This window comes from Triplophysa dalaica, chromosome 9 (assembly GCF_015846415.1).
Source record: "Triplophysa dalaica isolate WHDGS20190420 chromosome 9, ASM1584641v1, whole genome shotgun sequence".
Lineage (NCBI taxonomy): Eukaryota > Metazoa > Chordata > Actinopteri > Cypriniformes > Nemacheilidae > Triplophysa > Triplophysa dalaica.
In genome coordinates this window covers 22957849-22983972 of record NC_079550.1, presented here as the reverse complement: position 1 = coordinate 22983972, position 26124 = coordinate 22957849, and the positions used below count along the sequence as shown (strand labels likewise).

General features: G+C 41.2%; 1 protein-coding gene across 1 annotated transcript; it reads right to left on the bottom strand.

Moving 5' to 3' along the window:
- Positions 1–607: 607 nt before the first annotated feature.
- On the bottom strand, positions 608–25796 carry LOC130428322 (eukaryotic translation initiation factor 4 gamma 1-like). The gene is made up of 31 exons (XM_056756242.1): positions 25658–25796; positions 20058–20196; positions 19877–19957; positions 19694–19726; positions 18559–18579; positions 18096–18296; positions 17676–17760; positions 15084–15223; positions 12317–12409; positions 10938–11973; positions 10764–10846; positions 10312–10501; positions 8831–8964; positions 8641–8760; positions 8160–8543; positions 7777–7923; positions 7419–7655; positions 7236–7340; positions 6540–6896; positions 6329–6440; positions 6144–6252; positions 5817–6058; positions 5617–5738; positions 5114–5286; positions 4909–5034; positions 3438–3519; positions 3247–3345; positions 3032–3169; positions 2772–2853; positions 2247–2387; positions 608–1762 (listed from the first exon to the last, which is right to left on the bottom strand). The coding sequence occupies exons 2-31, from the start codon at positions 20148–20150 to the stop codon at positions 1581–1583; spliced, it is 5148 nt and encodes a 1715-aa protein (XP_056612220.1). The 5' UTR covers positions 20151–20196; positions 25658–25796; the 3' UTR covers positions 608–1580.
- Positions 25797–26124: the final 328 nt, after the last annotated feature.

Genomic DNA, 26124 nt, shown 5'->3' with positions numbered 1-26124 from the left:
TTTTAATAAAAACGTTCCCGTGCAAGGTTTTGTGATACAGGGGTCACAAATGTTAATTTAATTTGTATTAAATCATGGATAATTGTCATAAGAGAACCGTAATATTCAGTAAACAGTCTTGGATAGACAGACTCATCTTTTAAGGAATAGCTTGAGAAATTTTCGATGACAAAATCAATGACTGAGGTAAGAGAGACATCATGTGGCCATGAGAGGAACTGACCGATGTAAAGGAAAAGATTTGATACGATATATGTGACCCGGAATCATCTCTTCCTCCTCTGTGAGCTAAACTGGATTTATTGCATAAAAAGATGAGCCTTCATCCTGAAGACCTTCTAAAGAAAAAAACAATACCGCAAAAAAGTGTGAGCATTACCCAAAGAACATTCATACGTGATCTCCTTTTCATTGCAATATTCTTTATTATCTTTCCAGTTTTGAATGTGAAAAGAGGCATTAATTTCTCTCCATTAAATACGTGAAGCAAAAAAAAGAGAAATATTTACATAATTTCATTAAACTATTGTCAATAACTAGAATCATTTTACAAGCCGGGTGGTTAAACCGCAAAGGAAAAAAAATGAAATACAGAAAAATTATTAAATGGCATTAAGGTTAGATTTTTTTATTATTGGAAAAAAAGAAACAAAAAATATATTTACAGGGCACTCCTGAAATGCAGGACGCTGAAAGGCATGTAGTATTCATTCTCATCCAAACTCCATCCAGCCGTTGTGTGTTCTTTAAACCCCTCTGAAGGACTTTATTTATATATATTCAAGTGGTAATAATGATTCGATTTTAAAGTCCACTACACGTGCAGCAGGAGGTGTGCGAAACATCCACCACACGCAACTCTCCGCTCCTCTTTTTTAATGTTTTTTTTTTTTGTGTTAAGTTCAGAGAACCGTACGTCAGGTCCGATCCGGCCGACAGAAACGTCATCGACGTCATCAGCAGCAGCAGCAAAAAGTTCAACATTGTCGCATGTTCTCACGCTCGCCCCGTCCAGAGCTCTGAAGTGGAGGCGCAGTTTGCATTTTTTCTTAAATTCTTCAGTCATAAAAAAAGTAGAAAACAACAAACAGCTGAATTCACTGGGCTAGATCTACACTGAGGCAAGAGAGAAAGAAACGTCACTTCTCCTCCGTTAACAGCAACTCGCTCCACAGCGAACTACGTCTGCAGGCTTCGAAAAACAAACGCGCAACTCCGAGCAGCTTTACGTCAGCGAGTGACATCGTAAATGAAGAATTCCAAGCGGCGATGTCATCTGAGTGCGGTGATGTCATCCGAGTACGTCTCCATGGCAGCGGCGTGACACAGGAAGTGGCAATGCTAAAGACTAAAAGCCCATAAAGTTCGGCGAGCAGGTAAGGCTTATACTCCTCCAACACTCTTCATTGTCATTTCGGTTCAACAGCATTTTGAAATTTGAAAAACAAACAAACAAACAAAAAAACGTAAAGTAAAGTAAAAATGTCTTAATATTTTATTATTGAAAATCTCCCAATGTTTGTTGTTTTTTGTTCTTTTTTCCACCTTGATGCTCCTGTGTAGTGGGTGTGGTCAGAGCTCTAGCTGTTGTCTGATTCGTCGTCAGCTTCTCGTAGCCAGGTAAAGAAGGCGGTGACAGACTTGAGGGCGACGCCCTTGCCCTGCTGTTCCGCCGGGTCTTTACAGGACTCCCATTTATAGAAGCCATCCTCTTTGATCACGTCCTCGTCGTACAACACGTCAAAAAACATCCGCAACAAATCTGCAGAGGGAGAAACAAAATGAATAAACATCTCAAGACAGCTGCGGTTTTTGTTGAAGTCCCAGTGAAATTAAATGACACTTCTTATTTTTTCATCAAATATTGCAGCGTTTATTGAAAATAGTTTATCAATGTGGGTCGTGCTCTTTTTAAAAATCGTGTGCCCTCAGTTAAAATCTGAAAATGCACTTCCTTCCTGCAATGAGTATCCATATTAAATGAAGTTTGTAAGACGGCTGGGGCGGAGCATTTGATAACTCCTCCCCTTCAACCGTCAGTCTGCTGCCAGTTCTATTTAAAAACGCAATGGCTGTTTTTACACATTAATTCGCAGAGAAAGACGAAAGCCTTTCTCATTACAAAAATCCATTTCAAAATTTTGCAGTTAAACAATCGCAACTTTCAGTTCACAGGGACCTTAAACTCAATCATTCATCAGTGAACGTTGTTTCAGATCTTTGTGGAGACAAATTGAACAACTCACTGGGCGGCTGCTCCATCTGCACCATCAGATTCTGTAAAGCGTAAAGCGCTTGAAGCTCCTTCTGTTCATCCGTAATGTAGCGCTGAAGAAGCTTGGCCCGCTGGGTAATAACTTTAGCGTCTGCTTTACACGGGTTATCACCTTAAACACATGATGAAATCAAGAGGTCAACTTCAAAACCACAGTCAGCGGTCTACATGGACAACATTTGAACAGACACAAATAGGGATGAACCGATTCACCGTAAGCGACTATAATATTTGAGGACGACTATTATATTGAAGACACTTATTATTCATTTTTTAATTTAATTTGGTTTAGTTGTTATTTGTTATTTAGTTGTTATTTTATATTATCATATAATATATTTTTATTTTACAAAAAAAATTTGTTTGAGAAACGTTAAAAGTGCAGCTCTTAATTTCTAACTTTCTAACTAGTAAAAATGAATCTTGAGATGTCGTTGCATCGCAAGCCGAGTGAATCGTGACATCCCCAGAAACAAAACACAAGATGTGGACTCACAGACGATGGCCGCCTGACAAACCGCCATCATCACCGCTCGCACAAACCCATCAGAAGCTGCTTGCTGCTCATCCAGGTTGGCCTGGGGAGGAAGTGAAGGTCAAAGGTCATAAGAATGACACTGATATGAACGTAACAGCTCATTAGCATGGGTGCGTGAACATAAAAAGTTATTCTGATTGGCTGTGTTTTGTTGTGCCACGCCCCTATATGTTGTTTATTGAAAACAGAAAAATTGTGTCCCGGACACACAGGTGTACCTCCACCCAATCAAAGATCCTCTGGTTGTCGGCTTTCTCCTGCAGGAGTCGCTCGAGCTCCCGCGAGATCTCCTCTGTGCTCAGAGACGATTTACTGCTCTTACTCACACACTCCTCATCCAAAGTCAACTCCACTCCCTAAACACACACACAGATGTTAAACTGGTTTTGATGACACTGAGTTATTGATGGATGAAGATTGATTTCTCTCTGACCTTTTCCGTGACGAACTTATTCACATCCTCGTCTTCTGGAAGGAAGTCTTTCCAGCTAAGCTCCGCCTCCTTCCACATCGTCCCCACCTTCTTAAGACTCTGAGACAGTAAAACACAGGTTCAGACATCACAAACACAGTTTAAACTTAATTCGTGGGGCAAATCCAGGTATAGATTAATTTCCACAGTACCATTCCTTTACAGAGAAGTTTGAAAATCTCCGCCAGTAAAACTCCAGCTTTCCCAAACGGCAGCAGAGGTTTTGCCACTTCCCTAAAAACACAACGCAGGGGACATGAGAACAATGGGAGAATGACGTTTCTGAACAGAACATGTTCAATACTAGTTTGTATTATCACAGCTTGAGTTCAAGGGATAGTTCACCCAAAAATCTGACTCGCTCTCCAGTTGTTCAAAACCTGTAAACATTTCTTTGTTTGGTTAAACACAGAGAAGATATTTGTAATTCATAAACTCAATACAAATTCTTGTAACCAAACAGTTCTTGGACCTCATTGACTAACAGCTTGGACCATACGCTTATCTCCAGATACTAGTATTCGATATATATCACGATGATCAACATTTGCGATTATGTAGCTATTGCAATTCAATAAACAAAAATATTGTGATTTTTGTTTCTACATATGTATAACGAAAAAATGTTTAGGCCTCATTCATGAAACACTAGCAGAACGATCATTTTGATGCACTATGTATCAATGATATTTCAAAAGTTCTTTTGCACTGTCATTTATCATTTTTTGTTTTTTAACCTTTGGTAAAACGTAGATCTCGTCGCTTTCCTTTATTACACAGCCGTCCAATCAAAGTGGAGAAGAGGCGGGACAAACACTACATTAACCAACCATCATACACAACAATGGAGAAGTTATATGACTGGTAACTGCATTTTCATATTAAGTTATATTATTCAAAATAAGATTCTAGTAATAAGTAACAAGCTTTCATGGCACTCAGTGGTTAGAGCATAGCGTTAGCAACACCAAAGCATCAGATCCTAGAGATTGCACAGACTTAGAAACAAAACAAAACAAACAATGTGTAGTATAATGTAAAAAAGGTCGCTTTGGATAAAAGCGTCTGCCAAACGCACAAAAATGTAAGGAAGCAAACTGTTGTGGATATTCTAAACCACAGCACCCAACGTATCTCCAGAATAATGCCAAGTTCATTCAAAGTGTTCTCAAGCGCCATCATCTGGTCATTTTCAGAAAAGCACCAGGCATTATAATATCAAAACTGTTTGACGATATTCAAAATATCTTCTATTTGTTGAACAGAACTTTTGTATGTCATTTTGTAAAATGAAATTTTTCCTACTATGGGAGTCAATGGGGTCCAAGAACTGTTTGGTTACAAGCATTCATCCAAATATCTTTCTCCGTGTTCATCAGAACAAAGACGTTTATACAGATTTTGAACAACTAGAGAGCGAGTAAATGATGACAGAACTTTCACTTCTGGGAGAACTGTCCCCCTTTAAGAAAACAATATAAGGGTCCTAAAACAACACATATACACTCATATTACTTAAAATATGGCCTAACACTTCTCACTAAACTGGTGTTTTTTTATCAAAACCGATCTTTTCAATTGAAAATATAAAGTTCTCTTATTAATTTGATTGACAGGTGTCACCTGAAGAGTGGGCCCATGGGAATGCCCCCCTCGTGCAGCACAGGACAGATGAGTTCAGCCAGATACAGCCAGATGTGAGGAATATCAATAGCCATGTCTTCCGCCACCTCCAGAACCTCCTCCAACCTGAACCAACGCACACTTTATAATGACGTTCATATTTCACACAACGTCCAGAAGCTTCAGTCATGAGTGTGCGTCTCACCCTTTATAATACTGTTGTGTTGATAGTGTTTGTGTTTTGATGAGCTGGTGGAACAGTAAACCCAAGTGCTCTCTAGCGATGGCGCTGCGCTCCAGAGTCGACTCGATTCCCGCCCGCACAAACACGGACAACAAGGACGTGCAGTTCAACTCCACCACACACTGCAGCGCCTCCTACAGGACAGGAGGATAATAACAGTTCAAGCGACGATGACAGAAGTTAAAGCAGAAAATTAAGAATTGCTGGTTCATTACTATGAATACTGTGACAAAGGACATAAAACACCAAAAGAGATTCAGCACTGTTTTGGATTAATGACAACACTTTAAATACCTCTTGCCCCATATGATTCAAGGATCTGTGTAATTGCATATAAGTGTGCCAATAAAATCATATATCACTTTAGACGGACTTCAACAAAAAAAGAGGTAAGTTGTATGAATAAGAGCAAACTTCGACAAAAATAAAGATAGATGATGAAAAAAAAACTATAGTGTTTGTACCTTGATGTCATTGATGTGTAGGTATTCCTCTATGATGGCTGTTGTTTTCTTCTCCAGTTCTTCTTCGGTCAGCGCAGGTTTGGTTGAAGCAGGTGGTGGAGTGGGAGCAGTCTCTCTCTTCACTGAACACACACACACAGTTCAGTAAACAGGTGAACACAACACACACCTTATGAAAGTTGTTTTGCGCATCATCTCACCTATCTCCCGGGTGCCGCGGTCTCTCTCTCTCCGCTCGTCCGTCATGCTGGACACTCTCCGGACCGTTTCCGCCGGACGCTGATCTCTCTCCCGACTCCTCTCGTCCTTATCACGGCTGAAGCTTCGCTTGCCGATGGCGGGGCGATTCCGGTCCTGCCGGTCGTCACGGCGATCGTAGCGGTCGCTTCCCCGATCCCCGCGCTCGTCGCGGCGGTCAAAGCGTTCCCGACTGGAGCTGTTCCTGCGATTCACAGACAAGAAAGCCTGTCAGAGCATGTGGGGAGTTGAGGAATCATCTAAAATCGTCGCTGAACGTGACCTCTGACCTTTGAGGAACCCGCCTGTCAGACTCCATGTTTGAGGATGAGGAAGACGCGGACTGCTGTTGGAGCGCTGAGAAGCGGTTCAGATTGCTCGGGCGACCAGTGTCCTGAGCTGAAGACGACACACAAGCGTTACGCTACAGTCACACGTGTTCTTTATAAAACAAACAACACGCAAACACACTCACCGCCGTCGCTGGGTTTCGCTCCGGAGCCGCCGCTACTGCCTTTACCCCAACTGCCCCATGTGCCCTTACCTCCAGGGGCAAGAAGCTGATTATTAAAGTCCAAAGCGCCAGGCTACAAGACAAACAAACCAACATTTGATCAATATTGATCTATTGAAGAATTGGTTCGATCACTAATAATATCTGATTATTGATTCTTTTTCGACCAGACCTTGGTAATCTTGCTGAGTCGAGTGGGGTCGATGGGTCTGTTTTTGGTGGAAATGGGCACCGTGTTCCAGCCGTCGTCAGGCGTCTGGTTTCCACGGGAACCAGGGGTATGCTGCCCACCCCGAGATCCCTGACCACCCATTCCACTTCCTCCTCCTCCTCCTCCTCCTCCTCCTCCTCCTCCGCCGCCGCCACCTCCTCCACCTCCTCCTCCTCCTCCTCCTCCTCCTCTGCCATCCTTCTTAGACATGAGCTGTTGGACTTTGACATGCTCTCTGTGCTCCTCAAGCTCAGCCTCCTTGTGAATCTGCTCGATGGTCTTCGGACCCAGATCTCCTCTGCGTGGCACCCAGTTACTCTGAAAGAGACATAAACAAAACAAAGAATGACATCAAACATACATGAACATACATTTTTCATTAACGGTGAAGTTTGTAGTCTTTTTCTTTTATGAAATGGCCTTATATGGAGCTGGTGTGGGTGTGTATTATGTAAATGACTAACATTGGGCAAGCCGTTGCTCATTCGCTTATTTAGAATACAAAATAAACAGTATAGGAACAAATGATGAAATGAAGCAAAACGCTTTTTCAGTGAGTGAAACAGGCGAGGTGATGTCAGCCGAAGCCACGCCCACCTGAGACTACATTAAGCTAGACTACAGCACAAAGACAGAATGAACCCCAGGACTCCTCACCCGTCTTAGGTCGATGACGTCCTGCAACATGAAGCGGATTCTGGAAGATGTTTTCCTATCTTTGATAATTTTCTCCATCTGATTGAAATACTGATCCATTCGAGGCTGAAAGACAAGGAGACGCCATCATTAGAGCTCATGAAACACCTAAGCATGATGTGTTTGAGCTCAGTTGAGTCTCACCTTAGCCTTCTCGAAGTCGAGATCTTTGCCGATGGTGGAGAGCAGACGACAGAGACACTCGAGACTCTCCGGGTCATGGTTCTTCAGCAGCTTGACGATACAGTCGTGCATGATGTTCTCTGTTAACATCTTCAGTTTGAACAGCTCGCCAATGAACTTGATGTTTCCTAGCGACCGTCGTCGAGCTTTGTCTTTCTCTTCCTCAAGCTCATCCTTCAACTTTTGCTTCACCTCTTCCTGAAAGGCGAGGAGAAAAGAAGTGATGTCACAAATAAGGTTTGCTGTTATGTTGTTCAGTGTTTTGGGTTGTTCTGATGTGAAGCAACTCTGGTTTGTATGTAGTTTTGCGTGTTCATACCACTGTGGCAGCATCCAATTCTTTCTGTTTCTTCTCAAAATTTTCATCATCATCTTTGTCTTTCTCAAACTCCTTCTGACAGCGATTCAACAACAGCTTCCTGAAGTTCACTGTCACTCCTGGTTTATCAGAGGTGGGAACCTTTAGCTGTAAAGACACAAGATAATCAGAAACACACACGAACACACACAAATACACACACACAAATACACACACACTTTGCTCCTCAGAATTTGTTTGTAATCAGTGACTGTCAGACACACGGCACAGTATTAGCATCTTCACTGGAGCACAAACCCACGAGAATGTAATGAAAATTTGTTTGGGTTTGTTTGTCACTACGTCAAAACAGCACACACACACACACACACACAGGGACTGACCGCTATAAGGCAGCGGCACATGTTGGCGTAAGCGACGGAGAAGTTTGGTTCAGAGATGGCTTTCTCAAAGATCAGGTCGATGACTCCCTTCAGGCGCTCTTCTGTGTCGATGGTCATGTCAGTCACCTGCTTCATCAACGGCTGAAACATCTGCGGCGTCAGTTTATTCAACACGCTACGAACACGCTTAAACAGCTCCTGCGTCTTGGGCGCATCTGCGTCGTCTTCCTCCACTCGACTGCTGTGCTTAACCGACGGCTTCCACGCCTTCTCCGCCTTATTCAGTTGAATGTCCTCGCCGAGAGACATGCTGGTGATGATCTTACGAGGCTCTTTACCCCGCTGGCCCTGACCCGAACGCCGGGGGCCGCCCAGACCTGACGGCTAAAGAGAGAGAAGACTTTAAAATAATGATGACCAGAGACGTGCAATAAAAAAATACATTTGATTCCATGTTGACTTGAAGTGTGTTGATACATACCGGGCCACGCCCACCGGCTGACGGACGGCCAAGGTTGGCGAATGACGGGGTGAAATCCGGACCACAGTTCATTCCAGGCAAACGACTGGGATCCAGCTGCCTCAGAGGAGCTTTATTGGCCTTCAGAAAGACAGTAAGATAAATAAATTGTGTACACAACCATCTGCGTGTTGGTGTTTGGGTTACTTACCTTGTCCAGAACGACATCACTGATTTGTGGCAAACCCTCAGGCTTGTGCATACTGGCACTGATGAACTGGAAGCCCAGCAGAAACTCTCGGTCATATTTCTTCTTCTCCTCTGGGTCTATAGGTTTCCATTGATCTGGCGGAAACAACAACATTATTCAAAATATTAATCCACCTGGGGGTCACACACAGGTGTGCAATCATCATGATTACATTGAAGTGTTAAGGACAATTAATAAGCTGATATAATATGATATAAAATAATATAACGCGTAAATAAATAATGTAACATGATATCATATATTCATGGCTGCAAAACCATATTCCTGAAGCTTGACTACAAGTAGTCTCACGTAGCAAGACTGGGAACTTTCATTAAAAACCGTTAAAGAATGCGACACGAATGTCTCACGGCAATCCTGAAATTCACCCAATCAGATGACCACTTCGAACGTGCCGAAGTGTTTCCAGAAAAGTGTGCCATATGCATCAGATGTTTAGCCGATGCACTATGCACTCATCCATCTAGTATATAAATATCAGAAGAGTAGTATCGTTCCAGATGGAATACTGAACCGTTTTAAACTAACCGGAAGTTGGACTGTTTCCCAGACGTGCGCAAATGACGTCAATCGCATGGCAAAATGCGTGTGAATGAAAACCTATTTGAGCATCGTACATTTAATGTAGTTTTCATCTGTTTTGCCCAGCATTGCTTTAGACATCATCAGATTGAAGTCCATCACTTTGCGAGAGAGGTTTGAGCAGCAAACGATAGCCCCGCCTTCCTTCCACTACGTAAGCACAACTGCGAGCGTTGAGTGCATGAAGTGTCCACAGTTCCACACTTCAGATTTTTGTTTGTAAAAAGTGCATCATCCGGGTACTTGAAGTTAGAGTACTGGGTACTGCCGATCCACAGCAGCTAGAGGTCTGATGCTTTTACGTAATTTTCTTTAAACTCACTTTTAACAAACTATAAACTTTGTTGTGAAATATCCGATATGCCGATGGTGAAATACATGCAGGTGAATGTGGTTTGTTGTTTAAAAACGTTAATACTGATGCCGTAATTTGAGCTATTAGCGGGCGCTGTCATGTTTGTCTGAGATCTGTCGGATTTACATAACACAATGACTAAATGATCTTATTGGAGAAACATCCCAAGTTGCATTATTAACTATTATATTTGATCCATTATATTAATTTACAATATTCTATAACAACAAACACTGTTATATTATATACTATGTGAACACATCAAAAAGAAACGAACACTTTATAAATTAATATTTACACCTCAACCCCCAGTAAAGACTACCGTTATTGACAGAAATGTCTCATTTCTCATCATTCATATATTTACATTTAGTCATTTGGCAGACGCTTTTTATCCAAAGCGTCTGCCAAATGACAGAGCGTTTGACAAATATATTAAATATTTACTCCAGCAACTGTACACCAGCAAAGAGTTCACGTTTACCTTCTTTATACTGGTACTTCAGATCAGTGGGCGTGGCGGGGCTCTGTGGCCTGATGTTTTCAGCATCGAGTTTATCTTCTTTCTCCTCCCATGTCTCATCCACATCTTCTGCAGGGGGCGGGGCCACTGGAGCAACAAGCTCTGGCTCCGCCTTCACCGGGGGTGCTGCCTCAGGCTCAGGGGGAGGAGGCTGTCAAAGACATTTCATCATGAACTTACACAGAGCTAATTGAACTAATCTTTCGGGAACTACTTAATGAGCTAGACAATGGATTCATCAAACGTAGGGGGTCATTTAAATCCAAATGTTAAGTATAATATGACAAGGAAACAAACAAATTTAAACCTTAAATAATATTCTGATATAAGGTAAGTCTCAACACACATTGCTATATTTTTACTCTGAAATTACTCAACGAAACGTGAGGTGCGTATTCGTGAAACATGCTCACCTCTTTAAAGGCATCGAGCATATCACCGGCCTCTCTCTTATTCAACTCTTTGAATTTTCTTTTCTTCTTTGGCACAGAAATGGCTGCAAATACACACAAGTGTAAACACAAACAAACAGAAAGCAGGCATGTGTACATCACTCTTCTAGGGTGTGTTTATGTTGTGAGTCACACCTGTCATGGTACTCTCAGAGAGAACGGCCTGCGGAGTCGGAACATCCTCTCGCTCATCGGCCGGAGGGGGCTTGGCTTTTGAAACATCCACAGCAACCTCTGACGGGGCAGCGGGCTCCTTGACAACCGCCTCAGAGGTTTCCTTGACAACCCGTTTATCGGTTTCCTTGGCAACAGGAGGCAGCGGCTCGCTAACGACACTTTCCGGAGTTTGTTTTTCACCCGTTTCTTTGACAGCAGTCTCCTGGACAACCTTCTGAGATGCTTCCTTATCAACCGGCTCGGGCATTTCCACAGCAACCACAGGAGAGGTTTCCTTGACGACAGCAGGAGTCTCCTTTATAACAGGAGCAGGGGTCTCCTTGACAACCAGAGGAATAGGCTCCTTAACAACCGGAGGAATAGGCTCCTTAACAACCGGAGGAATAGGCTCCTTAACAACCGGAGGAATAGGCTCCTTAACAACCGGAGGAATAGGCTCCTTAACAACTGGAGCTGGCACTTCCTTAGCAACCGTTTCTTCGACAACCTGTGGAGGGGTTTCTTTGACTGTCCTAACAGGCGTTTCCGTGGTAACGGGTGGAGCTTCCTCAGTGACATCGGGTTCGGCGATAGGGCTTACGTCTCTGTATGCCTTTTGAGCTAGATTTGCCGGCGCTTCTCCGCCGTTGAAAAGCTGAAGCTCTTCTGGCTGCGCTATTGGAGATTCCAGCGCTGGCTCCGCCTGCAGAGTGGGGATAGGCGGGATCTCCAGCACTGGCTCATCCTCTTTACCTTTAGGGGGTGCGTCACCTGCACCGTTAGAACTGGAGGGGGTGGGTTTTTCCTGTTCGACTTCCATGGCCGCTTCCAACAGAGCGGACGCCACGAAGGTATCGTCTGCAGATTCGGGGGGCGGAGCATCCACCGTATCGTCTAATGGACTGGTGGGAGGGGGAGTGGGCGGAGCATCGGGTACAGGGCTTTCACCTGGAGGGATGGGAAACTCCGCTCTGGTTGCCATGACCACCACAGGTGAGGCGTTATCTCCGTTAGGCTGCATGCCGATGCCAATATCAGACACACACAGCATTAAGTGTAAATACATTTTGGGGAATAATATGAATCAAGTGTTTTCATATTTACACAAATTGTCAGATTACTCACAAAAACCAAGAAATGCAAACGGACAACTTCAAATATAAAATCATACATGACGTGATTTCATATGCTCGCGTGATCACTAAATGGATTTTTGAATAAATTAAGTTGATTTATCATAAAACCACAAATGGGCTTAATTATAACAATTAAATTATAAGAAATCACTTTTAAGTGCTTTTAAGTGGAGTGTTTGTGCATTTGTGTTTATGAACAGTAGGGATGTGTGTGTGTTGTACCTGAGGAGGTGTAGGTGTTAATCCGCTGTGACCTCCTGACATTATCTCTTCCGTGATGTCACGACCTCCTTGATTAGGGTCCCTAATTCTTATCTAGAGAGAGAAGACCGAGAGGCCGACAGCGAGGGGGGAGATTTATTACTCAGTTTAGAAGAAATATGTGGAAACACACAAGCACCCTAATTCACCGAATAGAAGACAACGACAAATATAAAGACAACAAAATTAGAAAAGGAACAAGAGTGAGTTAGAGCCAAACGTGTTTCTCTGTGCTGTAACGGATTAATAAGCAATGAATGTCTCCAACACACACATCACAGTGTCAAGTACCTCATAAAGCAGAGAACGTGAGCGTCTGTAAAACTTTTCGCATGTCCTTTAAAAACACAAAGAAACTCAAAAGGCTAAAAACACCCGACTGTTTGTCCTGCCAAGACTTTACGCAATGAATTACACACACCGACTCACCAGACAGACCCCAACACACACATTGACAAACACACACACACACACTCATGAGGCAGCACATTCCCTACCTGCCCCCCCCCTCGCTCAGGAGAGGATGGGTTCTGTTAGGCCTGTCTCATCCTGGATCTGAAGTCTAAACTCAGCCTGACGGGGACTCTTCAAACGGGGCTGAACATTCACACACAGCAGCGGGCCTCAAACTCTCACGTACACCACACAGCAACAGAGCGAGAGAGAGAGAGAGAGAGAGAGCAGTGGAATGTGTCCCGCCCACCAGACTGAACCCGGACCGTTGGAGGGGTGGAGCTGTTGAGCCACGTGGAGCTACAGAACTTAGCTGAACTCTTTTCTTCAGAAACTGAGAGTGAAACTCAGCATGTAGAGAAAGTTACTTTATATCACAACTGTGTGACATGAATTTCACACTTATATCTGTTTTATACTGAATAACGTAGCAGATTACATTGTATTATTAAATTAACTAATTGTACATTAAAATAATATTTTTTGAATAGGTAAAGATGGATGATGAATAATAATAACTATACATTTTATTCATAATGTCCCTCTCTCACACCCAAGCCGCTACAACTATACGTGAAATAAGTAATAAAATACAAGACGTAGGTGTAATGATACGCTCAGATTACGATTCAATATAATACACGATAAAATAATAAAAAGCTCAAACTTATGACAGATTTTTCCCTAAAAAAATATTTTTTTGTAGTATTTGTTATTTTATATGTCACTTAAAGATCAAACAAAATTTTAACATAAAAATTGAAAAAATGTATTGCCATAGTTCTATGATACATATTTTAATCTTTTCTGTCTTGTGATATATTGTTACGCCTCTAATGAATATAGAAAATCACATTGTTTTTTTATTATGAAATCAATATCTGATAGTTGACTACATTTTTGCTAGTTTTGTGATCGAAAGATTAATTCTGAGATGCTAAATTCCAGATATTTGCACAAAAATGTGATTTGTTTATAATAAGGATACCATTAAAACCTTAGAAGTAAAAAGTTCTCAGACAAGTCATGACATGACAAAAACAAAACAATTTTGTGTTGATTTTGCATTAAATTCAGCGATCACAGAACCACAAAAAACCACAGAAGAGATCACAAAGAGGATATTCTCTCAACCAAATGGTTGCATTTTGTGACAACTTTTTCTGCCCATGCGACCAGTTTTTATTAATGATCGCACCGATGCGACTGCCAAACTGATCAATGCATAATTTTGTGCGTTATAAATTTAATGCGCAGAAACGTTATATAACTCCTTCTTACTCTGAAACGGCCATATAAACACAAATTACGTCGTTGTTAGTAATGTTCATCAAACAACAAAGAACAGGCCAATAGACCCACACTCACTGATATTAAGGGAATTGTGTTTTCTTAAACAAGTTGTTCATAATAAAGGAAAAAAGTTGCGTACACTATTGAGTTGTTAGGGAGGCGTTTTACATATGGTAAATTTTTGTTATTCATTTATAAATGTATTACACATGTTGGTAGCATCAGTGGCTCGTCTCTCAAATGTTAGTCTAGAGACCTGTTCTCTGTCTTAATGTATTCTTACTTTATAAAATTTTTACTTTCTTGCTTTTGTTTCTATTTCGGTTTCTTTAGCAATGCAGAATACTCTGTCAAGCAAATGTTTACTCTCAAATATAAAACTCAAATGAGGCATGCAAATAACTGATGGGAAAATGATAGAGAAACTCAAATATGACATGATGTTTCTCTTTCTTTCTCTTCTCTTTCACCGTGTCTCTCTCGTTTCCTCTGAAGCAAACGCCACTGGTCAAAGTTCGAGTCGTGCGACCCGTCTGTCAGCTCTCTGATAACACGAGTAAACCTTCTGTGAGACTCGCACACTACACACATCATGTACCAGAATAACCACATTCACACTTGAAAGGAATAAACACGGATGTCTTCCTTTCTTTGGTTCAACACAAATCAATCGTTTTAAAATAAAACTTACTTTCCATTTATTTCAGTATTAAAATGAGAACCAACTTTAAACACAGCTACATGAGATGCCGAGCTCTCTCAGAAACCAATTGTTCGAATTACTGAGCAACAATCTCAACACAAGCACTAAATCTGAGAGCAACAAACCAAACCAAAGCTGTCACAGATCTACACAAAACACAAGGCAGGACACCGTCACAGACTCGTGTCATGAGTTACTAGACGATCAAGAAGTGCTATAATCTCTCATCTGACTGAACACACACGCGCACAAACACAAACAATAAGTTGTGCATCCCACCTGCTTGCGTTCCCGTTTGGGCGGGGCTTGCTGCTGTGGAGGAGGCGGGGCTTGCTGCTGCTGTGGAGCTGGGCTCATCAAAACGGGTGCAGGGGGAACAGGGGGTGTGAACTGGGGCTGAGCGGGGTAATACGCTCCAGCTAAAAAACAACACACATTCAGAACAAGTCACAACAGATCTTTCGGTCATTTATTTCATAGCAGGGTGCAACTACAACAATGAGTGTTTCTAAAGTATTACTCATAGTGTGACACACACACACCTTTCACAAACACACAATCTGACACAGCCAAATATACAATAAAAGTCAAATGTTGGAACACACCTACTATATAAAACATTCACGTAATGCAACGAAATCAAAGTTTCGCAAGAAGTCTAATGACACAATTTGATTCTATTGTGTAACGTTTTATCAATTAACTTTATTGCTGTTATAAATCGGAGGTTTGCGAGGAAAACCCGTTATCTGATTGCTTTTAAAAACCTGACTGCTTGTTTGGTTTACTCTCCCCGTATCCGTCTACCTAACATGACTTATATTACAGTGAGCATTGTTGACCGGAGAGAGTCAAGACTAAATATAGTCAAAACCCACAGACCAGAGAGAGAGCAAGAGCGAGAGAGAGCAAGAGAGAGAGCAAGAGCGAGAGAGAGCAAGAGCGAGAGAGAGCAAGAGCGAGCAAGAGCCAGAGGTCAGAGTGTCTAAACTTGGTATACAAGAGGCCGTGCTTCAGAAGAGACGTTCGGAGACGGATTAAACACCAAGGAATAAAGACAGACAGAAGTCAGACTCACATACCCTCAGATACTTTGCTGGACCCTTTGTTACCCATGTTCCTCTCTGAATGTCCGTCTCTCTCTCTCTGTCTCTCGCTCCACTTCTATCTAACCAGCCCTCTCTCTCTCTCTTTCGCTGTATGCTGGGCCGGTCAGTGAATGTGAATGTGAGAGAGCTCCAGTGGAAACCGGCTGTGCTAGTGTGTGTGTTGAGGGGGCGTTGAGACCCAAAAATAACAACCACGTGCGAGAAACATCACTTCTACAAACAGTGTGTTTGTGTGTGTCAGTGTGAGGACTAAAGGGACAAAATAAAGTCACATAGGAACGAGACCCCTATAGGCTGGAAAACCATGACCACAAGATAATGGGTGCTTTGCAACCGGATCAGTTTATGAACTAAGTCCCGGGAAGAAGGCAGTCGCTCGTGAACTAAGTTTCTCTCGGGCTTTCCCCCGATTGCATTCGAAAAGGAAACGTCATTTAAAAGCGTCCGTCAAACAACGACTAGGGCTGTAGCGACACGTCGATGACGTCAAAATTTTGTCTATGTCATATTTTTGCGACTACGCTTTGCAGCAGCTTGCCACAAACACGTGGGAGACCAAAACATGGGTATGGGAATACGTTGGTTAATTGGTTAGCCTAGCACCACCAAATTGCACAGCTGCTAGATAGCCACGTTAGCATTCAAATAAACTAATCATAGCATAGCAATACAATGAGGTTAAGAGTCGATTTAAAATACCCCACAGTCATAGCTGTTGTTCTTATATGCATTGCTTTCGTGTTTTCTAGGACAAAGCAAAGAACTTTGGCGTCCTGTCCTGAGAAAGAGATGCAATGCACGCAAAATATATTTAAAAACAGGAATTTTATATTGTGTTAAACACTTTTTTTTGCAATACAACTTTAGAAGAGAGATGCTGGTACTGAGTAAACATGCTGGTCTTTCATTTTGTATTACAGTAAAATCCTTTTATTTATTTTATTTTGTGTAGAGAAGAATATTTTTTGCTGTGCATAACTGTTTAATAAAGGATATTATTAAGATTTTTTTCGTATTAATTTGAGATACATTATGTTTTTTACAAATTGAGCAAAAGAAAAATAAGCGTTAGATTGATTGTCCAATTAGTCGTTAGATTAGTCGACTAATCGATAAAATAATCGTTAGATTAAATGTTCATAAATAATCGTTTACCCCCAGCCCTAACAACGACAAACAATAGAAGTTTGGTCAATCAGCGCTTCGGTCAAGTCACGAGTAGTTCCGATCCTGCTGGTTTAGACCCTACCTCGGAGAGGGAGCTAAAGTTGTCCTGCAAAAACTAAATTCAGTCCGGTTCATGCGGTGCGAATGCAACAAATCATCCCGGAAACTATGAAACCGTTCCTGCAGTGCGAAACCCTCTATATATGACCATTGCTGATCTGAAAATAACGGACACCCTGTCAATTCCAAAGAAATAAAGACTAAAAAGAACTAACAAGAACGCACAAACAAACAAAAGAATGAACACACAAATGAAAAAGAATGCAAGAAAAGAAGAGAGAACAAAGGAAAGAAGACACAATAGAATGCACAAAAGAAGAACAGAATGAATGAAAGTAAAGAACAAACAAACAAACAAACAAATTAAAAGAGCTGTGATTTGACGGCAGGTGATCTGAACGTTTTGTGATGATGACTTTTCACTCTTAAGAGTAATGTCTATTTTTTACATAAATAAACAAAAAAGACAAACACAATGATGAGAAGCAGAGGATTTGAACACACACAAACACCTGCTGCTGCTGTTCATACATACCATAATCACCTGGACTGGTACCAGGGTAAAAACCAGGAGAACCGGCCACCTGATACTGCTGAGGGGTCACGTAAGAGGGGCGGTACTGAGAGACAAAGAGAGAGAGACTGAAAACTGCTGTATTTTATTGCACTGACACACACGTACACACAAATGCGCACATGCACAATAACATGTGTACATGTAACATGAGTAACACAAGCACGGTTTCATTCTGATTGTCAGCTGACCAGTTTAAAGGAGGCGGTGTCAGCAATATCAATACACTGATTTTAATGTGCATGTGTGAAAAACACGCTGACAAATGATGATGATGTGTACGTAATTTAAAAAAAATAATAAGTGTTGGAAGAGAATTTTTGTTGGGGGGTGTGTGAATTGATTTTTAAATGATTTGTGGGAACATGATGTTGGACGTACCTGGCCGGGTATGTAGAAGGCGGTGCCTTGCGTGTTTGGGAAGCTGATTGATTGCTGGGGAATCATCATCATTTGGGAGGGGCCAGACTGGAACACATGAGCCGGCCGTGCTCCGTGTTGAGGGGGAATTGTGTGAGGGGCGGGGCTCGACTGAACACGCCCAGAATTGGCAGGTAAAGTGGGCCGACTGGCATAGTACGGCTGAAAAAACATGAGATGCTCAATTGAAAAAATTTATTGCAATGACAGTATTTAATGTTATGAAAACGTTTTCTTTTATAACATGTTTGTTTGAATATTTAAATGCGTCTTCATTGATATTGTATATATGTGTTAACAATACAGTGTGTGTGTAAAATGTGTCATTAATGAAGTTGTATTGGCAGTGGAAGGAGTGACGAGTGGTTTATATTTTTAACAGCTCAACAAACCAAATGAAGTTCCACAAACACAGAAGCGTTACCTGCAGCGACCTGAATCCACCCTTCAGCAGCACAAACACACAAACACACACACAGCAGAAGAGCGAGAGAAATGAAGAGTGTGTTATCCATCAGCACACAGAGTCCGAGAAACACAGCAGCATGCCAACAAACAAAGCACTTAAACACTATGTGTGTTTTTTATCTGGTTGCTTTGTGTGTTTGTGTATGCAGGCAAGTTTGTGTGTTTGTATCTGTGTTGTTGCGTGTGTAGGTGTGTTTGTGAGTAAGTGGGTGTTTGTGTAAGTGTTTATCTGTATCTTTGTAAATGTGTTTGTTTGTGTGTGTGTGTTTGTATCTGTATCTTTGCGTGTGTATGTATGAGTGTGTAGATTTGTTTGAGTATAAATGTGTGTTTATCTGTATCTTTGTGAGAGTGTATGTTTTTTTTTCTGTGTGTATACATGTATCTTTGTAAATGTGTATGTGTGTGTGTGTGTGTAGTATCTGTATCTTTGCGCTTGTGCATGTATGAATGTGTAGATGTGTTTGTGTATAAGTGTGTGTCTGTTTATCTGTATCTTTGTAAGTGTATATGTTTGCGTGTTTGTATCTGTATGAGTGTGTAAATGTGTTTGTGTATAAACGTGTGTTTATCTGTATCTTTGGGAGTATGTATGTTTTATGTGTGTTTGTATCTGTGACTTTGCGAGTGTTTATGTTTGAGTGCGTGTGTGAGGGTGTAAGCGTGTTTGTGTGTGTGTTTATCTATATCTTTGTGGGAGGTGTGTGCATGCATGTGTGTGTGTTTGTATCTGTATTTTTGTGAGTGTGTCTTTGTATCTTCACGGGTGTGTATGAGTGTGTGTTTCTGTATAAGTCTGTGTGTTTATCAGTATCTTTGTGAGTGTGTGTATTTTTATCTGCATCTTTGTTAGTCTGTATGTATGAGTGTGAAGATGTGTTTGTGTATAAGTGTGTGTGTGTGTGTGTATATCTGCATCTTTGTGAGTGTGAGTGTTTAAAGTGAAAGTTACAAATGTGAGGGAGTGTGTGTATGTATGTAACTGTTTGTTTGTTTGTAAGTGAATGAGTGTGTACATTATAAGTGTGAGTGAGTGTACCTACGCTTGTGTGCACATGTGAGTGTGTATGTGAATGCGTGTGTGTTAGTACCTGTTGTGGTAAAGCTCTAGGACCCGAGGCAAACTAGAAAGAGAAAGCCACACACAGGTCAAAGGTCAACACACAGAACCAATAACAGCCACAAAAGCAGTACAGAGATGTTCCCAGAAATCACACACATCATCATCTACACAACTCAGAACTCCCTGACGTTAAAGTGTGTTGCTTACGCACCTGTCGGGGTTGGGCGGAGGGGTTCATTTGTGGTGGAGGGGTGCCGAAAACAACTGAAGGTGGAGCGGAAGGAAAACTGGGCTACAGAGAAGGACACATGAAGTATTTACTCATCAGGATACATTTTTTTTTTATTAAGTCACAACAGTCATGAGGTCACAGGCGTGTGCGTGTGTGTTACCTGGGACAGACCCGGGGAGGGTGCTGGGAGCGGGACGGAGGGATGGGACGGGGCGGATGGGGGTCCAGACAGAGGCTGAGGTGCCTTATTCATTTCACCCGAAACATCTGCATTGAGACGCAGCACCTACTTACAAAACCTAAAAAGAGAGAGATGTTAATGATAAATCATTTTTGTTCTGCAGTAATGTGACATTTATAAATTAATCCTTCCTTGAATTAGCAATTATAAAGGCTGACTTAATCATCGTTACGTTTGAATAAAGCACATGTACATATGCGCGCGTGTCATGATGACATCACTCACATGGACTCATCTGAAAGAGTGTAAGTCACGGTCATACATTAACGCTCAAATCTTTCACTATACAAAATCCTCTGTAACTTTGCATTGCAAATGTGCATTTGTGATATTCTGATAATCACGATATACCAGCCCTGGTGACTGTGTTAAATCTCTCTCAACTGCCCAAAACCATTATACTTCACATTTTCAGCTACACCAGACTCAAAATTCAGAAATAAAGTTGTTTTATTGTGTCATGTGACTGACTATATATTAAGACAGGGTTTTTCATTGCCCAAAATGAGGTGAACTCGCCGCGTACACTAGCATAACGCTGATTTAATACGTGCCATGATTGAGTTCAAACCTAACAATATTCACCTTAAAAGCCGTGAAACACAGCTCCTATTAGCTTTTGTTCTGCAACTCTTTAGTGTCTAATCAGGCTGGTACGAAACAGCGCCCCCTTTGTGGCTTAATGCTGCAACTGCAGTTAGAAATGACGGTCTGTTGACAGAATACACGGTGTTTGGCGAGGCGGCACAAATTTTCTGTAACAATCTGAAGTTGAACAAACACAATAAGAAGTGCGCTAATAAGAAATTAACTCTTCTCAGACTGATGATGTCAGGGTTTAAAGAGGTCACAGTTTGTCGAAAACAGAACACCATTAGCTCATTTTCTGCTATTTATTCCAGATGTCTGACAATAGTCTGAATCTGGAATCGGTCTGTAAAGGACAAACTGAAGATTCTCAGACTTATTTTACGGAGGGGGTTTATGACAGACGGCGCTCTCTTTTCATGAGTCAAACACACACACAAGCTGTGCTATGAAGTTCAGCGGAAACATTACAGAAGTCGTAATCTGCGGACTACACAAAACAGCTCATAAAACATCTTAATATCAAATGCCCGGTTTCACGGACAAGGTTTAGCTTCAGCCAGAACTATGCCGTAGTTAAATTAGCATATTAAAGTGGCTTTTATTAAAATACTTTAGATAAAAACATTACTGGGGGCATCTTGAAACAAAACAATATTTAAAGACATGTTATGGCAATTTATTTTCAGTTATGACAGCTCAAAATTTCATTTTAGTCTGGGAATGAAGCCTGCACGAGCGTTAAATTGTTTCCGCATATATCAGCACCCCAAAAGACATCTCAGTGAACATGTGAAAGGCCATTATCAGGCAAAGAAATACCCCGGTCAGCCATAACTGCAGTTCACGAATTTACTAGCGTATTAATAGTTTTATCGTTTTTTGAGTATTAAAATCAATAAAAGCGAAGAATTTGTATTAAAGGCAGCGCAATTAATGCTACCATAATATAAAAATGTATGTGAGAAAAGATATGTGTGTACGTAAAATACATTTAAGTATTTCAAAATGCAAAAGAACCTTTTTCCATATCATTGTCGACTTAAAGTGATAGTTCACCCAAAAACGAAAATTCTGTCATCGTTTATTCACCCTCTTGTCATTTCTTCTGCAGAACAACAAAGAAGAGATTGTGAAGAAAGTTGGTAACCGAACATCAGTGACAGCCAATCACTTGCATTGGTTTCGTGTCGATACAATAGAGGTCAATGGGTGCCACTGTACCAACGTTCTTCACAATATCTTCTTTTGTGTTCTGCAGAAGAAAGAAACTCATACATGTTTGAAATGACACGAGGACGTGTAAATGATGACAGTAGTGTCATTTTTGGGTGAACTATCACTTTAAATGTGACATGTATCTCTCATCATATGATTCAACAAATAGAGTGTCTGAAAACAACACACAAACACATACAGCGTGTTTGCATCAGCTAAACACACAAACACACATGTGTCCTTTGAGAGTTTGAACGCGCATACATAAGATACAGAACTGCAGCGCGAGGCAGGTTCCAGAAATGCGACAGTCATGCATGGATGACTAATGCTACACACACACACACACACACACACACACACACACACACGCTCTCAGTGTACCGCCATATGGCTTTAACTGTGAACTTTGACCCTGAAGATTCACACAAACCAGAAAGACACAGCTTTTTACACAATATTTGTAAGAGAAACTCAAGACATTAGAGATACACACGTGACTGCATGTGTTGTGAGAACAGCAGAGCTTGACACTCAAATTCTAAATAAATCAAACACACACACATTGTATTAGTACAGTAACACACTGAATGTGTACTCATGTAACACGATGTCAGCAAGGACATGAGTGTACAACGTCACACTAATGCAGCTTCATATTCATACACTTCACATGAAACTTGTCATCTCAGACACACACTCACACCGCATATATAATACAGACAACCACCCACCCACCCTCTCACACACACACACACACACACACACACACACACACAACTGCACTATTGATCATGTCTCAAGGCCAGATTGTGCAACTCAACTTGCTACGTTGTTGTACACGTAATGCACGAACGTGAATACACACTCGCATACAAACACACACGCGCGTATGTAAACGCCGTCGTTACACAAAGACACACAATGCGGCTCGTTACCGTGTGTCTCTTTCAGTCTTTCTCTCTCGGTGTGTCTCACTGTCCGGTAACGCGAGACGTGCAGCGGGTCGCCATATTCGTTCGCGCGTGCGCCCACAGAAACCAACCACGTGGGTCAGGCGCGCAGACGCAGGCGCAGCAGGCACGCACACGTGCGCCGGTTTTGTGCCGTATTTGGACCCCTTCGGATTATGTCTCCCTTCATTGATCCAGCCGCGTGTTTGATAAACCGAACCCTAATGCGAGCGGGGCATGCAGGGGCTCATAATTCGTCAGGAGTCATTTTTCGGCACCGGCGGATTGGATTCAACTAGTTTCGTTTCACCGGATTTAATTGTGCTTCAAGAATACACATTATGGGGCGGTTTCCCGCACAGGGATTACTTTAAACCGGGACTAAGGTTTAGTTAAACTAAGATATTTAAGTCGTTTTAAAACATAGCTGTTTTGGGTAATATCACTTCAAGCCCTGTCTGGGAAACCGCCCCTATAAGACATAGACACATGATAATCATTTGAATAAAACTTTAAATCGAGCTATTTTAAGGACATGATGGGGAACAAAACACTGCAGAATTTTCTGCTTTAAAATAATGTGCAATATATAATATAATGTAATTAATGAAACTAATAAGAAAAAAACAAATAGATTATTATATCAAATACAACTTTTAAACCTGATATATAATATAGCTAATTTACATAAGAAGTCAATTTGATATTAGCTTAAAATTAAATACGAATAGTTAAAATAAAAACATCTTTGTCGATCCTGACTTGATTGTGTGATGTAAACATTACCGCAGGTCATTCGCTTATTAAAGGGGGTTGACGGCTGAAGCGGTTAATAGCTATAATAGTGTAAGTTTAAGAAATCCTGCTTGATTTATGTGAATATGTTTGATTTAATGGTATTTATAAATACATAAAAACACTGCCAAAAGTCTTATTTTGGAGATTCTAAACTTTCACTATGAGTTTTATGGACCAATGAGTTCTGTGTGACATCATTCTGCACCTCAACTTCTCTTCAAATTCCAGAATGTGAAGTAACTAAAAAGATTGGCTATTTTAAAGTTGGAAATACTCAATATGCCCCGCCCGCAAAATACAATATAACACGGTAGGTCTTGTAGTTTAAAGTATCAAAATATGCAGACGGGCAGCCGCATTTTGAACCAAATGAAGTCTATGTACAGCAGACACCAGCAGCCCATAATAAAACGAATTACAATAATCAAGACGCAAGGAAATGAAGGCATGGATGGATCACAGTCTCAAAGCCCTTCCTTCTCAGGAGAGCTTTTATCTTTGCCAATCTTTGGGGCTCACAGTGGCATTGATTTGCCTATCCAACTATAGACCACGGTCACATATTAAACCCAAGTTATTGGCGGCATGGATGCAGTATCGGGTGAGAGAGCCCAAGTCAACAGTACTTAAGTCAGTTTTATCATTTGTTCGACTCTTAATAAAACAATTGGTGTTTTGTCTTCATTCAGATGTAAAAATAGTTTCTGAGCCAAGCTTTCAATTCAAGGAAGTTTTACTGCAAAATTATCACCACGCTTAAGCGGTATGTAGAGCTGAGTGTCAACCGCATAGCAGTGGAATGAAATACCAAATCTCCTAAAAATGGATCCAATAGGTAGACGCATAGTGAGAACAGTAGCGGGGCCAGGGTAGATCCCTGGGGGACCCCACATGTAGAGTGCACTACTGAGGAAGAGTGCTTGCAAATAGTAACTGTGAATTTACGGTTCGACAGATAAGACTGAAGCCAGGTTAGTACGGTGCCTCTAATACCAATGATAGCAAAATACTATGATCAAAAAAGTTGAGCTGAGATCTAAACGAACTAGAGCTATAATATTGCAACTAAACCTTTAACTTTTAAACCTGAAATCATTTTAATAAAAAAGTTGGTTTTCTGATGTAATTTAAATGATTGAAACGTTAATCTATGTCCTTAACTATGAACAGAGAAGATCAACAGAGTTGTAAGCATGCTCACAAATATGTATGTATAACATGGTCTTCTCATTAATAAAATATTCAGATATGGCAGTGCTCTCCCATTCGTTTAGGTGTTTAGCACTCAAGCATCCCTGCAGAATATCAAATTGTGTAATTTACAATTAGATTTTTCCAAACACCAGGATTCTTTATGTGTTTGGTTTGTTCATGTCTCGCTCTGCCCGTAGTCAGATTTGGTTCCTTTCTTGGTTTATAATCTCTGCACAACTACTCGGATTAAATCATGACATACACTCAGAATGGTTTATCGATCCGCACAACGATATTCTGTAGTGTAGTTCCAGTGAAAACATTCACAGCACCTGCTCATGGAATGAATCCAGAACCAAACAAAGCAAATGACATCATGCGTGTTACATGACGAACTAGAAAGCCTTTACCAAACCTAAACACACATTTTACACCACAATAACAGCATTAACAACACGTGTGTGGTAAAGCATAATAATGTGAGTGTGTGAAGCTGTCCTGCTGAGTCACACGATAAAACAAATCAGTTTTAATTCCTCTCTAAATAATAATCATTGTGTTTAGTCTAAAGGGCAAACGGGTTAAATAACCCATATTGTAAATCGTTTTCTAAACATAAACATCACACAAACATATGTTAATATTATCAGATACACGTATAAACAGACATTATACACACAAACACACGCGCATACGCAGTCAGCCACAGTCAGGCGCGTGTGAAGCCGGTAACGTAGCGTTAGCGTCTAGCGCGCGGTCGTTTCTTACCGGACAGGAGTTTATCGTTCAGCTTCGGTACCTCTCCGGATCTGTACCGGATCAATGGATTATTACCAATTGGTAAAGGAAGCAGAAAGAGACGTAGAACCGCCTGGACCGGACGGAACCTTTTCCGGCGGAAACCGGCGACCGGGAACTTCCGGATCGGTGGGAATCCCGACCACGTGACCGCAGAAGCGGCGTGAGGTCAGCGCTCAAATAATAAACGATAATAAAGCGTGACTGTCCTGAAACAACTTCGTGTTCTATTGAAGATTCATCTATTATAAAAAAATATCTATCGGTTCAAGCTTTAATTTAATTGCATTAACACCGAAGTTTAATTAATATTTAGCCGCATTCTGATTGGTTGAGGATTGTAGAGGCGTGGCCTTGATTACGTCAGCTTCAACGTACTTAAAAAAACGAATTTAAAAATACATTTATTACTAAAGATGATTAAAAGATTAAAATAA

Excerpts from the sequence above, each read along its gene's own strand:
- LOC130428322 (XM_056756242.1), bottom strand. The coding sequence starts at position 20,150 with ATGAATAAGGCACCTCAGCCTCTGTCTGGACCCCCATCCGCCCCGTCC. Across the intron at positions 6,059-6,143 it reads GACAGGCGGGTTCCTCAAAG|GAACAGCTCCAGTCGGGAAC; the intron begins GTCAGAGGTCAC and ends TGTGAATCGCAG. Across the intron at positions 5,739-5,816 it reads CCGCGGCACCCGGGAGATAG|TGAAGAGAGAGACTGCTCCC; the intron begins GTGAGATGATGC and ends GTGTGTGTTCAG.